The sequence below is a fragment of the Orcinus orca genome, chromosome 4 (genome assembly GCF_937001465.1).
Source record: "Orcinus orca chromosome 4, mOrcOrc1.1, whole genome shotgun sequence".
Lineage (NCBI taxonomy): Eukaryota > Metazoa > Chordata > Mammalia > Artiodactyla > Delphinidae > Orcinus > Orcinus orca.
Window position 1 is genome coordinate 48,365,331 of NC_064562.1, and position 16,471 is coordinate 48,381,801.

Here is a 16,471-nt window from a genome sequence, read left to right on the forward strand (position 1 = left end):
AGAAAATACCACAGGGTGATGTGATTGGGACCAAAGTAGTATGACAGTTATGGGACCTTGGTCATAAGGGACTGAAAACAAGGCTGGTTACCACAGCAGTTAAACAATTATCCTAGGGTTCCTTACACTTCCTGCCTCGAAAGAGGAATAGTCCCCAACAGGAGGAGTGGGAGAGGTGGAAGGGCTGGGACTCGGGCAATCCTATCTAGTCAGCTTGTAGACAAGCAGTGGTAGAGTGGGCATCACCTACCCTGTCCAGCATCCCTACTCCAGTCACACTCTGGAGAGCCTCCCTCCACCACTTTCAGTCCATCTGTCACAAGTGGGCTGGACATGCCCACCTCTTGGCCTCAGGGTTGGACATGTGACCTAGACCAGTCAATGAGCATATTCCATCTCCTTACTCATAGTGGATAATTCAGGCACAGGTGTGACCCACGTTAGTCTGGTGAGAGTAAGCCCTGGATTTTTCCCTACAGGAAAAAGGTTGCTCTTTTCCCATGTTAGGTTGTTGCCTGGTGGGATATAAGCTTGGAAAATTTAGTGAATACTTTTGATATCTCTTAGGGAAAGACTACAGGAATGTGAAGTCAGAAGAGAGTAGCTAAGTGATAGGGAGAGCACCTAAAAACATTTTAGCACCCAGATCCAGCTGTGCCTGAAGCTCTGAATACTTCTGGATGATTCCCTTTTCTCACTTAATCTAGTCTGAATTATATTACTTGCCAAAGAAATAGTCCAAAATAATATATTGACTAAAACTGACTCAAAAAATGGGGGGAGGGGGATTGAAAATTCTAGAGAGTCTGAAATTCAGGAAAAAGCATCGGGAATCTAGACATCTACTGGGACTCAGGGACAGAAATAGATAACTAAAAAGGTTCTTAGAAGGAGGGCAAGAAAAGAACTTGATAACTGAGTCAAAAGTCTCTTCATGTCAAATATTTTTCATTAACGACTGTAGTCAAGCATAGCTTTCCAAGTACTTACAGATAAATATAACTGAGAAAAATGAATTGAAAAAAGAGGGAAGGACAGAGAGAAAAGAAGGTCCTAACATTGAAATGAAAGATTAAAATATGAAACAATGGGGCGGGGGAAATGGGGAGACGCCCAAAGGGTACAAACTACCAATTATAAGATGAGTAAGTTCTGGGGAATCTAATGTACAGCATAGTGACTCTAGTTAACAACACTGTATCATATACTTGAAAGTTGCTAAGAGTAGATCTTACACGTTCTCACCTCACACACAGAGGTAATTACGTGAGGTGATGGATTTGTTAACTAACCAGATCATGGTAATCATTTTGCGATATATACATGTATCAAATGATCACATTGTATACCTTAAAATTACACAATGTTATATGTCAATTGTATCTCAATAAAGTTGGGTGCAGACAGCCACTTTAAAAAATATATGAGAGGGCAGAGAGCAGAAGCAAGAAGAACTACAATCCTGGAGCCTGTGGAACAAAAATCACATTCAGAGAAAGACAGACAAGATGAAAAGGCAGAGGGCTATATACCAGATGAAGGAACAAGATAAAACCCCAGAAAAACAACTAAAAGAAGTGGCGATAGGGAACCATCCAGAAAAGAATTCAGAATAATGATAGTGAAGATGATCCAGCACCTCGGAAAAAGAATGGAGTCAAAGATCGAGAAGATGCAAGAAATGTTTAACAAAGACCTAGAAGAATTAAAGAACAAACAAACAGAGGTGAACAATACAATAACTGAAATGAAAACTACACTAGAAGGAATCAATAGCAGAATAACTGAGGAAGAAGAACGGATAAGTGACCTGGAAAACAGAATGGTGGAATTCACTGCCGCGGAACAGAATAAAGAAAAAAGAATGAAAAGAAATGAAGACAGCCTAAGAGAACTCTGCGACAACATTAAATGCAACAACATTCACATTATAGGGGTCCCAGAAGAAGAGAGACAGAAAGGACCAGAGAAAATATTTGAAGAGATTATAGTCGAAAACTTCCCTAACATGGGAAAGGAAATAGCCACCCAAGTCCAGGAAGCGCAGAGAGTCCCATACAGGATAAACCCAAGGAGAAACATGCCGAGACACACAGTAATCAAATTGGCAAAAATTGAAGACAAAGAAAAATTATTGAAAGCGGCAAGGGAAAATGACAAATAACATACAAGGGAACTCCATAAGATTAACAGCTGATTTCTCAGCAGAAACTCTACAAACCAGAAGGAAGTGGCATGATATACTTAAAGTGATGAAAGGGAAGAACCTACAACCAAGATTACTCTACCCGGCAAGGATCTCATTCAGATTCAATGGAGAAATCAAAAGTTTTACAGACAAGCAAAAGCTAAGAGAATTCAGCATCACCAAACCAGCTCTACAGCAAATGCTAAACGAACTTCTCTAAGTGGGAAACACAAGAGAAGTAAAGGACCTACAAAAACAAACCCAAAACAATTAAGAAAATGGTAACAGGAACACACATATCAATAATTATCTTAAATGTAAATGCATTAAATTCTCCAACCAAAAGACACAGGCTTGCTGAACGGACAGAAAAACAAGACCCATCTATATGCTGGCTACAAGAGACCCACTTCAACCTAGGGACACATACAGACTGAAAGTGAGGGGATGGCAAAAGATATTCCATGCAAATGGAAAAGAAAGCTGGAGTAGCAATACTCATAAAAGATAAAATGACTTTAAAATAAAGAATGTTACAAGACACAAGGAGAGACACTATATAATGATCAAGAGATCAATCCAAGAAGAAGATATAACAATTATAAATATATATGCACCCAACATAGGAGCACCTCAATACATAAGGAAACTGCTAACAGCTATAAAAGAGGAAATCGACAGTAACACAATAATAGTGGGGGACTTTAACACCTCACTTACACCAATGGACAGATCATCCAAACAGAAAATTAATAAGGAAACACAAAGTTTAAATGACACAACAGACCAGACAGATTTAATTGATATTTATAGGACATTCCATCCAAAAACAGCAGATTACACTTTCTTCACCAGTGCGCACAGAACGTTCTCCAGGATAGATCAAATCTTGGGTCACAAATCAAGCCTCAGAAAATTTAAGAAAATTGAAATCATATCAAGCATCATTTCTGACCACGACACTATGAGATTAGAAATGAATTACAGGGAAAAAAACTTAAAAAACACAAACACATGGAGGCTAAACAATACATTACTAAATAACCAAGAGATCCCTGAAGAAATCAAAGAGAAAATCAAAAAATACCTAGAGACAAATGACAATGAAAACATGACGATCCAAAACCTATGGGATGCAGCAAAAGCAGTTCTAAGAGGGAAGTTTCTAGCTATACAAGCCTACCTCAAGAAACAAGAAAAATCTCAAATAAACAATCTAACCTTACACCTAAAGGAACTAGAGAAAGAAGAACAAACAAAACCCAAAGTTAGTAGAAGGAAAGAAATCATAAAGATCAGAGCAGAAATAAATGAAATAGAAACAAAGAAAACAATAGCAAGGATCAATAAAACTAAAGGCTGGTTCTTTGAGAAGATAAACAAAACTATTAGCCAGACTCATCAAGGAAAAGAGGGAAAGGACTCAAATCAATAAAATTAGAAATGAAAAAGGACAAGTTACAACGGACACCGCAGAAATACAAAGCATCCTAAGACACTACTACAAGCAACTCTATGCCAATAAAATGGACAACCTGGAAGAAATGGACAAATTCTTACAAAAGTATAACTTTCCAAGAATGAACCAGGAAGAAACAGAAATATGAACAGACCAATCACAATGAATGAAATTGAAACTGTGATTAAAAATCTTCCAACAAACAAAAGTCCAGGACCAGATGGCTTCACAGGTGAATTCTATCAAACATTTAGAGAAGAGCTAACACCCATCCTTCTCAAACTCTTCCAAAAAATTTCAGAGGAAGGAACACTCCCAAACTCACTCTATGAGGCCATCACCTCCCTAATACCAAAACCAGACAAAGGTACTACAAAAAAAGAAAATTACAGACCAATATCACTCATGAACATAGATGCAAAAATCCTCAACAAAATACTAGCAAACAGAATACAACAACACATTAAAAGGATCATACACCATGATCAAGTGGAATTTACCCCAAGGTTGCAAGGATTCTTCAATATGTGCAAATCAATCAATGTGATACACCATATTAACAAATTGAAGAAGAAAAACCATATGATCATCTCAATAGATGCAGAAAAAGCTTTTGACTAAATTCAACACCCATTTATGATAAAAGCTCTCCAGAAAGTGGGCATAGAGGGAACCCACCTCAACATAATAAAGGCCATATATGACAAACCCACAGCAAACATCATTCTCAATGGTGAAAAACTGAAAGCCTTTCCTCCAAGATCAGGAACAAGACAAGGACGTCCACTCTCACCACTATTATTCAACATAGTTTTGGAAGTCATAGCCACAGCAATCAGAGAAGAAAGAGAAATAAAAGGAATCCAAATTGGAAAAGAAGAAGTAAAACTGTCACTGTTTGCAGATGACATGATACTATACATAAAGAATCCTAAAGATGCCACCAGAAAACTACTAGAGCTAATCAATGAATCTGGTAAAGTTGCAGGATACAAAATTAATGCACAGAAATCTCTTGCATTCCTATACACTAATGATGAAAAATCTGAAAGAGAAATTAAGGAAACACTCCCATTTACCCTTGCAACGAAAAGAATAAAATACCTAGGAATAAACCTACCGAGGGAGACAAAAACATGTATGCAGAAAACTATAAGCCACTGATGAAAGAAATTAAAGATGATTCAAACAGATGGAGAGATACACCATGTTCTTGGATTGGAAGAATCAATATTGTTAAAATGATTATACTGTCCAAAGCAATCTACAGATTCAGATTACCAATGGCATTTTTTACAGAACTAGAACAAAAAAATCTTAAAATTTGTATGGAGACACAAAAAAACCCGAATAACCAAAGAGGTCTTGAGGGAAAAAAACAGAGCTGGAGGAATCAGACTCCCTGAGTTCAGACTATGCTACAAAGCTACAGTAATCAAGACAATATGGTAGTGGCACAAAAACAGAAATACAGATCAATGGAACAAGATAGAAACCCCGGAGTAAACCCATGCACCTATGGTCAACTAATCTATGACAAAGGAGGCAAGGATATACAATGGAGAAAAGACAGTCTCTTCAATAAGTGGTGCTGGGAAAACTGGACAGCTACATGTAAAAGAATGAAATTAGCACACTCCCTACACCATACACAAAAATAAACTCAAAACAGATTAAAGACCTAAATGTAAGACCAGACACTATAAAACTCTTAGAGGAAAACATAGGAAGAACACTCTTTGACATAAATCACAGCAAGATCTTTTTTGATCCACCTCTTAGAGTAATGGAAATAAAAACAAGAGTAAACAAATGGGACCTAATGAAACTTAGAAGTTTTTGCACAGCAAAGGAAACCATAAACAAGACGAAAAGACAACCCTCAGAATGGGAGAAAATATTTGCAAACAAATCAACAGACAAAGGATTAATCTCCAAAATATATAAACAGCTCATGCAGCTCAATAACCAAAAAAAACAACCCAATCCAAAAATGGGCAGAAGACCTAAATAGACCTTTCTCCAAAGAAGACATACAGATGGCCAAGAGGCACATGAAAAGCTGCTCAACATCACTAATTATTAGAGAAATGCAAATCAAAACTACAATGAGGTATCACCTCACACCAGTTAGAATGGGCATCATCAGAAAATCTACAAACAACAAATGCTGGAGAGGGTGTAGAAAAAGGGAACCCTATTGCACTGTTGGTGGGAATGTAAATTGATACAGCCACTATGGAGAACAGTAGGGAGGTTCCTTCAAAAGCTAAAAATAGAATTACCATATGACCCAGCAATCCCACTACTGGGCATATACCCAGAGAAAACCATAATTCAAAAAGACACATGCACCCCAATGTTCATTGCAGCACTATTTACAATGGCCAGGTCATGGAAGCAACCTAAATGCCCATCAACAGATAAATGGATAAAGAAGATGTGGTACATATATACAATAGAATATTACTCAACTGTAAAAAGGAACGAAATGGGTCATTTGTAGAGTCGTGGATGGATCTAGAGACTGTCATACAGAGTGAAGTAAGTCAGAAAAACAAATACCATATATTAACGCATATATGTGGAACCTAGAAAAATGAACCAGTTTGCAGGGCAGAAACTGAGACACCGATGTAGAGAACAAACATATGGACAGCAAGGGGGGAAAGCCGCGGGAGGTGGGGGGGGTGTAATGAATTGGGAGATTGGGATTGACATGTATACACTGATGTGTATAAAATGGATGACTAATAAGAACCTGCTGTATAAAAAAATAAAATTCAAAAAAAATGTATTGATAATGGCGCATTAATTTTTTCAAGTGTACCATACTAATTATTAACACAAGAGATGTTATTAATAGGAGGAACTGGGCATGAGAAATATGGGAAATTTCTTACTATTTCTGAAACTTTTCTGTAAATCTAAAACAATTCCAAAATAAAAAGCTAATTAAAAAAATTATAATAAAAAAATTTTAAAATTAAAAAAAATATATGAAACAACAGCAATGTACTTATAAACAATAAACATTCAAACATTGGCTGTAAGCTTGCAAACTTTCCAGAAATTTCACCTACAAGAAACATTTCTATTTTAAACAGTGGGAGAGTCAAAAGATTCCTTTACGACTTTGCCTATTTGACTTAGATTATATCCAAACACTGTTTTTTAACAAAAGCAACTTTGAGCTCGACTTTTAAGTATTACCAGTAACTTACAAACTTAGTAGCCCAGCTGCAGAAGTCGCTAACTCCTTTGCGTACGTTTTCATGAGGAAGTGGACCATCATTGCAGAGCAGATCTGATTCACTTGGCTTCTTTTCTTCATAAAGCCACTGGCCTGGATGTGACACAGGAGTCTTCTTGGGACTAAAGTTAATGAGATCATCAAAGAATCACAATATACAGCACCATGAATCCAGGTGGATTTCAAATAGTATCTTGGGGAGGAGCTCATAATGCAAGTATGTTTAACAGGCAGGCTCTTGCAAGCTGGTACAAATTCTATGTTAGTATTTTTCAAAGATCATATTCTCATTATCAATATCATAAAGACAAGTATATCATATTTATTTAGAACAATTAAAGCTGATATAGAATTTTATCACTGTAAGTTAATTTTTTAAAATTATGAGTACCATTTATTAAGACCTATTTCAGGTAAAAACACAAATTACAGTGCTTGGAATCTATCAAGACTATCTTGACAAGTAGGAGATATCCTTGCCTTCTCTCTCCCTCAGCCCTAAACTCCAGCCTATTAGTAAATCTGGTAGATTTTAACTCTGTCTCCTTCTCTGGACTGTTGCAAAAGGCTCCTTGCTGGGGTCTCTGCATTTTCTCTTAAGGCCCTAACTGCTAATCCCTAATCCATTCCCAAAGTGTAAATCTTGTCTTATCAAATGCAGCTACCCTTCATCCTGGATTAAGCGTCTTCAATAGCTTCTTTTTAAAACTTGAGATATAACTCACACACCCTAATAGTTACCATTTCAAAGTATACAGTTGCTTTCATATATTTACAAAGTTGTGCAACCATCACCATTAATTCTGAAACATCTTCGTCACCCCCAAAAAGAAGGCCCATAAACATTAACAGTCACTGTTCATCTCCCCACCCCCACCATTCTCTCTGCTCTTAAAAACCACGAATCTACTTTGTGTCTCTGTGGATTTGCCAATTCTGGGCATTTTATCTGAATGGAACCATATAGTATATGATCTTTTATGTCTGACTTCTTTCACTTAGCATAATGTTTTCAAGTTTCATACATGCTGTTGCATGTATCAGTAGTTTCTTCCTTTTTTATGGCTGAATAATATTCCATTGTATGGAGAGACCACATTTTGTTTATCCATCATCAGTTGGTTGATGGATATTTGAGTTGTTGCCACTCTGGCTATAATGAATAATGCTGCTATGGACATTCAGGTACAAGGTTTTTGAGTTCAATAGCTTCTTGTTACTCCTCCAGTAAAGATCTAAGTCTAAACTCAGTTTTCAGGGCTCTTCATGGCCTGTTCCTTGCCTATCTCTCCAGATTCTTCTGTAACTATACACTCCCTCACTCTCTGAGCTCCAACCATAGTGGCCCCCTCTCAGTCCCATGAATTTATCATGCTCCCATCCAGCCACAGGGCCTTTGTACATGTTATTCTAACTGACTGCAATGCCAACTCTATTCCCTCATCCCCATTATGTCTCAACATACATGCCACTTCCTCAGGGAGGTATTCACAGTCTGTCCCCAGAGTCCACATTTTATTCATAGCACCCTGTACCTTTTATTCATAGCACCTATATATTAATTCATCCATTCAACAAATATTTATTAGGCACCAACTATGTGCCAGGCACCATTCTAGGCATTTGGATTCAGCTGTAAATAAAGTTAAGACCCTGTCCTCACAGAGCTTACAATTGAGTAGGGAGAGACAGATAGGAAAGAGCTAAACAAATATATACCAGGTGATTATAAGTGGTATAAAGAAAAATAAAACGGGGCAGGAGGGATGGAGAGTGATGATGGGGGCTCTTATTTATACAGAAAAGTTCTCTCAAAGTGATCTTTGAGCAGAGACCCAAAAGAAGAAAGGGATTAAACCATGCAGATATCAAACAATGCAGACACCAGGCAGAAAAGAAAAGCATGTGCAAAGGCCCTGAGGTTGGTGCTAAGCATGTATGAGGTACACAAAGAGGTCAATGCGACTGGAGAGGAGTACTTAAAGGATATAATAGTAGAGGATGAGGCCTGAAGAGATAATGGGAACCTGATCATAAGGAACTTGAGAGGCAACTGTAAGGACTATGGACTTTACTCTGAATAAGTAGGCAACTGGAGAATTTTGAGCACAGGACTGATATTGTATGACTTAAGTTTTTTACAGAATCACTTTAGCTATTGTGCAACAAATAGACTGGGGCAGAGGATGCGGGCTGGGTGGAGGCCATGAGACCAGTTAGTAAACTATTCCAATAATCCAGGCAAGAGATGATGGTATCTTGGAATAGACTGACAGTAGTAGAACAGGTGAGATTCTAGGTATATTTCAAAGGTAAAGGCGTTAGGATTTTTCGGCAGATTGCAACCACTGTTTCAAAAGCCACTGGAAGAATGGAGTTACTATTTACTGATCTGGAGAAGACAGAAGCGGGTGTAGGTTTGGGGAAGAAGTCAAGAGTTCAGTTAGGACTTGTCGAGTCTGAGATGCCAATTATACACTCAAAGGCAAATGTTAAACATCCATACATAGATGGCCTGAATGAGGTGACTTAGATTGCATAACATGTAGAAAAGAAGATGTCAGAGACTGATGCACTTCAAGGTTAAAAAGAAGGTGAGGAAGGACGAGCAAAAGACTGGGGAGAGGACCATGACGCAGGAGGAGAGCCAAGAAAGAGGATGTACCAGAGACAAAATGAAAAAGTGTTTCGAGAAAGATGATATCAATTGTGTCAGCTGCTACTGTTACATCAAGTGGTGATCACTGAGAACTGATTAGGTAACATAGAGGCCATTGGTGACCTTGACCCAAGGGAGATCCAGTGGAGTGCTGATTGCTGAGTTCAAGAAAGAATGAAAGAGGAAGTGAGTATGGACACCTCTTTCAAGGAGTTCTGCTCTAAAGGAAAGAAGAGACTATATAGTTAAAGAAAGTTGTTTTAAAGATGGGAGATATTACCTCATGTGGGAGGCTGCTAACGGCTCCCAAATAGATCAGGTGCTGATCTTTGCAACCTCTAAAGGTTACTTTATGTGGAAAAAGAGTCTTTACAGATATGATTAAACTAAGGAGTTTGCGATGGGGAGATTATCCTGGATTATCTGGGTGGGCCCTAAACGCCATCACAGTGCCTTACAGGAGAGAGGTAGAGGAAGATTTGACACACACAGAGGAGAAGGTGATGTGAAGACGGGGCAGGGAGAGATTTGAAGATGCTGCCCTTTGAAGAATGGAGTGATATGGCCACAAGCCAAGGAAGGCTGGCAGCCTACAGAAACTGAAAAAGGCAAGGAATAGATTATTCCCTAGAGCCTCTGGAAGGACATGTACCTGCAGATACTTTGATTTCAGCACAGTAATTCTGATTTCTGACTTCAGGCCTTCAGAACTGCAAGATAATAAATTTCTATTGTTTTAAGTCACCAAGTTTGTGTTACTTTGTGTAGCAGCCATAGGAAACTGAGAATACACTGACAAAAAAAACCCTCGCCATTATATAATTATACATTCAATCTGTGATATGACAATTTATTAACACATTAATTTTGTTCATTTTCTCTATACTTTACCTTCTCCCCTCTTAAGTAGATAACCCATTAGCTTGAAATTTCTTGCCCTGGAGATTTTTACAGGGTTGACCAAGAAAACTGCCTAAGTGAAAGACAGATCTTATATTGTGTAGAAACCCAAGCTCACTGAAGTAATTATGTAGGTGTTGAGATGGGATGGGGAGAGTGGGGTGGATGCATAGAGTGTGACAGAAACAGCAAAGGGTTGAGAAAAGAAGGGGTCCCCAAAACCAGAAAGAAATTAAATATCAATTTAATTGCCTCTGCAATTGCTAGAGGCCTATCCCACTTTCTTACACTACAAAAAACGACCACGACTGAATGTTTGCTATTCAGTGGGATGAGGGCTTGGTGTCAGATATAAATAGAAATAAAAGAAAAGTAATATTTCATAAACATACAGCTTTGTGAACAAAGACTCAATGCCCTTGATATTTAATGCTTTCTTCCACACCAGTCTGTGATCACCACGAAGATGGGGTCCTAACTTGTTTGCCACTGTGTCCTCAGAACCTAGCACTGACCATGACCCATAGTAGGTGCTTGATAAGTACTGTTGATCTTTTTGCATAAATAGAATGAGCTGGTGGTCCCTAAGGGTCAAGAATTCAAAGATGCTCACAGGGCCACACTGACCCACACTGTTGGAGTCTCCAAGGGGACCCCCTACTTACAACACTCCTCCCTCTTCCCCACCCACATTCTAAGCACTGAAAAATAATACAAAGAGCAAAGACAAAAGCCAAAATGTCCCCTTTATCACTGGCGGCAGCCATGTTCGAGCACTTGGGTTCAGGTCCAAGAGGACTTGCTAACTGAAATCCAGAAATGGGCAGACTGTCCCATCCGGGCAGCAGCGGCATGGACCAGGGTGGGGCTCCCCTCAAGAAGGAAGGAAGAGAGGAGAACGCGTGCTTCCATGGGCCATCTTGCTTTCCAGTAGAAGGGCAGAGCTGAGAGGAGTGTGCCCAGTTGTTCTCCCCAGACTGACCAGGGGTACACTAAGAGGCCAGAACAGTGGAGCTCCTGTCACCTCGTGTCCCCACCTAACCAACATGTATAATTAATCAGTGGATTCTCTCTCACTCCACTTCCATGTAGCTAACTCGTGTGACTAGCAAAGCTCTCTGTGGCCCCTTCCACACACCCTGGCCGTGGTCCTGGGTCCTATGTAAGTGGCCTGGGTGCTGTGGCTGGGCTGCCCTCTAGTTCACCCATACGCTTCAGTGCCTGCCAGTGATCTCATCAATTTCAACAGTCAAATGCATATCCCAAATCTGTTTGTGTCAAGTATACTTATCATGGCATTTACATTTTAAATTAAATAATATGTGAATGGGGAAAACAAAAGTGTGATATGAAAGAGAGCGGTTTCTATGAAAATTAAGCTTAGTGCTTTGGAAAGGTTCAATGAAGGTGGCATTACTGGTGTAGTTTATGCAAAAAAGATGACTGGGAAACTCCAAGCAGCAGACCCATACTCCAAAAAAAGGCTTTATAGTAAAAGACTAGCAAGTGAATGTACAGTTATGTTTTAGGGTAAAGCAAAATGTGTCAAGTACTAAAGTATCATCTTCTACAATTCCCTATGTTAGCCTCTTGGTTGGCTGGTTTGGTTGGTCGGTTATTCAACCAACTACTGGTCTCAGTCCTGTCGAATAAAAGGGCTTCTGCCACAGATAATGCAGAAAGCCATTGTGGGCTAATCAAAGTCAATCAGGTTTTCTGCAGTTTTCTTCTTCTCCGACAGCTGTCCTAGAGTCACGCAGATACACCCGTACTCGCTCCATAGCTGGCTAATTCACATCCATTTATGAAGTAAACACTCTTCAGAGTGGGACCCGAGGCTCCCTTCCCTCCTCCTCAGGAACTTAGTTACTTTTGCTTCTCTTAATTATTCTCAAGATTCTTAATTATTCCTAAAATATTCTAAAGATGAGAAGCTTTGAGAAGGTAACTACAGATAGTCACTGACTTATGATGGTTCGACTTACAATTTTTATACTTCATGATGGAGTAAAAGCAAGCAACGTTCATTCACTAGAAAATGCACTTTGAATTTTGAATTTGGATCTTTTCCTGGGCCGGTGATATGCAGTGATGATACCGTCTTGTGATGCTGGGCTGCGAACCACAGCTCCCCGTCAGCCACGTGATCACAAGGGCAAACAGCCGATACACTTACAACCATCCTGTACCCACACAACCATCCTGTTTCTCACCTTCAGTGCTGTATTCAGTTAATGACATAAGATATTCGACACTTTATTATACAATAAGCTTTGTGTTAGATGATTTTGCCCAACTGTAGACTAATGTAAGTGTTCTGAGCACGTTTAAGGCAGGCTAGGCTATGCTATGATGTTTGGTAGGTTAAGTGTATTAAATGCATCTTTGACTTATGGTATTTTCCATTTACCATGGTTTATGCAGACATAACCCCACCGTAAGTCAAGGAAGATCTGTACTAGAACGTTTCATCATGGGACAGGAATGAGCGAGAGGTTAAGAACGATACTTACTGCCCCAGGAAGACTTGAGTAGAACGTTTTTTTAAAAGTTTTGTGGGTTCCTTCATTCTTTTCCGGATGCCCTGACAATAACCCCGTGTGTCCTCCAGCTTCCTGTCAGGACCCAGCACTTCCAGCACCTTTAATAAGAGTTACAAACAGAAAACAACTTTAGAGGAAAGAAAGATGAGCTGAAAAGGGTGCCCCTTGATTCTAAAACAGAATGGACCTAGTCATCCCTTTCCTTTTCCTTTCCAGTTGGTCAATTCTGTTCATTAATTCCAGTGCAAATACAGCGCTGGGTGCTGCAGGTAAACGTCCATCACCTAGACATTAGCTATGTGGCCTTTTTACTGAAGTTCCGTCTCCTCTAGATGGAACAGTGCCTCTGGACCCACCCGGACCCCACTGCCCCACAGAAAAAAAGTGTCTCTAGAGGATTTCTGTTTATTTGACTGCCCACCATCCATTCTTCCTCCTATGAGTAACAGTCTCTAGACTTTTCTTTGGAGAATCATGTCTCTCTCCACTCTCAGTCCTTGTGATCTGAATTGTCCTGACCACTCGTCACTCTGCAGGCTGACCATGTTAATCAGGCCCACAGTGACTGGCTTAGGAATGGGTACAAGACCCAAGTGAGACCTAGGGAAATTTGGTCATGGAATTTTGCTGGAACCGTGCAAAAAGAGGTGGTGTTTTTCTGGGTAAAATTTACATCTAGAGCTGCTGGTGGCCATCATAGCACCACAAGAAGAGATCCTGCTTCAGAAGGAAGCCAACACATCTGTTTGAGGAGGTCAGACATGGGAATAAGAGCCACTGTCCCATGTGCCCTCTAAGTAGGTGTTCAAACGATGTCTTTGTCACGGACTCAGAGCTCTGGCCCGCAGGAGGCAGTGAAGGAAAGCCCAGGGGGCAAATCATTGATTAGAAATTCCAGTTGTCCTTTCTACAGCCTTCCCTGACACTAATCACTTACTCATTCATTCATCCATTATCCATAACTATTTATTGAGTGTCTACCATATGCCAGGTATTGGTGGTACACAGTGAAAGACACAGATAAAATCCCTGCCCTTGAAAAGCCCTGCCCTTGTAGAGATTTTATTCCAGTGAGAAGGCCAGCGCTGACAACTGCTAGGACGGAAATAGATCATGGTAAGGCAAAGAGGATGAGAGGGAGGGGAGTGTCTTTTTATGTAGGCCTCTCCAGTGAGGAGATAATTGAGGAAGAGCTGAAGCACGTGAAGGAGTGAGGCCGGCAGACATCCGGGGGCAAGTGCTCCAGACAAAGGAACAGAGACCTAAACTGGACATGCTTGTTCACGTTTGCTGAGCAGCCACGAGGCCAGAGTGGCTGCAGCAGACTGAGGAGGGCAGAGGAGTAGGCGGTGAGGTTGGAGAGGGAGCAGGGCAGGAATGGGATGGAGCACAGAACACGCAGGACCTTCCAGACCATGGCAAGGACTTCACTCTGAATGAGAAGCTTTGAGCAGAGGTGTTTACCTTCTCAACAACTGTCACACTTGCTGACACAGGGAACAGACTGCAAGGGGTAAGGGGGTAGCGGGGTAGCAGGCACTGTTAGTTCCCTGTCCAATATCCATCCTGCCCCCTTTCCTTAAATCTAATAGAATTTTGTCCTGGATTTTGTTCAGGGCTGCAATACCCACCCAAGAAATTCAATTTTCTAGACTCCCTAGCAGCTAAGAGTGGTCAGATGACTGAGATGTTTACTGGGAAAGCTACTATTTGCCTAATTAAAAGAGTCGGCTGGCGTGCAACTTTTAAACTCTGCCCCTTCCCCTTCTTGTCTGAAAGACAGACTCGATGCCTGGAGGTGTGGAAGCCATTTTGAGCTATAAGGACAAGAGACGTATGCGAAGGACATTAGACCTGCAAGTTAAAAGAAGCCTGGGACAGAGGTGACATATCGCAGCTGCTGCCCAGCCCTAGTCTTGGCAATCTGGTGAAATTGCCCATGACATTTCAGGTGCGCAGGTGCCTTTCTAGCCATCAGTTAATAATTCTCACGGATACCTCCCAAGACCAGGCTAACGTGACAGGAGCAAGACTGGACAATTCCTCCACTCTATTCTCCCCCTAAAAAGTCACAAGCAAAGTAGACTGGTAGAGCTTCAGGGGTAAGCAAGTCGGACACTTCTGGTTTGCTGGGCCTTTGTAAGTTGGATGGCCTCATAGGAAGCACAGGGAGCGGCGGGTATGTTGCTGCCACTTGCACGTCTTAGAAGGCTGCTCCAACCCCCAGGAGAACTCCCCCCCTGGGGACACATTCATCACCCTCTCCCCCTGGAGGGAACTCCCCAGGCATCTAAGGAGCAATATTCCCCGGGTGGTCACCTCTGCGGGCATGTCTTCCTCCAGGTCCGGGGAGAGAGCCGAGGGGTGCGGGGTCGGATGGGCCTCAACGTCCGCCAGGAAGTCCTTCCGCGCCTGGCGGGCCGGCGAGAGCGTGGAACGCAGGGCTGCTTCCCTAGGCAGCATGTCTTTCTGGCTCCTCTTCGGGGCAGGTCGGGGAGCTCTGTGATAAATCTGGGGGAGAAAGCCCTCCTCAGGGGCCCAAGTGATCACAGCTCCGCAAGGCGGGCAACCTTTCCGGAAGTCATCCAGTCCCGTTCTCACAAACCTCCACCGCCGGCTGTTCAGTGACGTGGGACGTGGCGACCTGCGCCCGTGCTTTGTGAAGCACTTGGACGGCAGATCTTCTCTGTACCTGCGAGACAACGTGCCGGTGTTATGGACCACAAGGACCACAAGGGGTGGGAGAAGGAGGTTGTGAGCAGGCTGGTCTCCACCTGTTTCAGGAGGAGAGGTGGGGGAAGGGAGGGTCACGTGGCGAAGTCTGAGTTAATCATAGTCCTGGTTCATGGCACGTTATCGCTGGTCTGTGCAAGGCCCCTCTCCTGTTTTCTTTATTCTACGTTATTCCCATAGCCCACCGTCATTGCCCTCCCCTGCACAAGCAAAACCACTCTTAACAGATTTGGAATGTACCCGTTGTTTGCAGACATCCTTATAAGACCTGTGTATCCTTCATGTACGTAAATGGTACTATTCTGTGACTTGCTTACCAAGCAGGATACCATGAAGGCTCATCCGTGTCACTATGTGTAAATGTAATCCATTATTACATTTGGTGGTGCTGTCACCACCATCCAGCTATCCAGTCTCTTTGTGAAGAATACTCACAAGTTGTGACCCCTCTTGGGACTCTTTCTTATCCTTTAAAGGGACACAGTGCAGTGGGAAGAACTTGGACACAGTGACACCTCGCCCCTAGCTAGCTGCATGACCTTCGCCCTTCATTTAACCTTTGTGGACCTCGATTTCTCCTCTAAACTCAGGGGGTCAAGGGTTGCAAACTGGTTGTTCATGGACTGTATCAGGCCCACAGACCTGTCATTTGATCCCATTTGTGTTTTAATAAGAATCATAAGAGTTCACATGTATTGAGAACTTTCTATATAACACGTGTTGTTCTAAGTGCTTT

General features: G+C 41.4%; 1 protein-coding gene across 1 annotated transcript in view; it reads right to left on the bottom strand.

The window, feature by feature from the left end:
* Nucleotides 1-16,471, bottom strand: part of FAM47E (family with sequence similarity 47 member E) — a 34,724-nt gene that overhangs the window by 14,816 nt on the left and 3,437 nt on the right. The window contains exons 2-4 of the mRNA XM_033406530.2: nt 15,322-15,694; nt 12,973-13,100; nt 6,872-7,022 (exon numbers count right to left, since the gene is read on the bottom strand). Coding sequence (XP_033262421.2) covers nt 6,872-7,022; nt 12,973-13,100; nt 15,322-15,465 — 423 coding nt within the window. The 5' untranslated portion in view covers nt 15,466-15,694. The remainder of the gene's footprint in view (nt 1-6,871; nt 7,023-12,972; nt 13,101-15,321; nt 15,695-16,471) is intronic.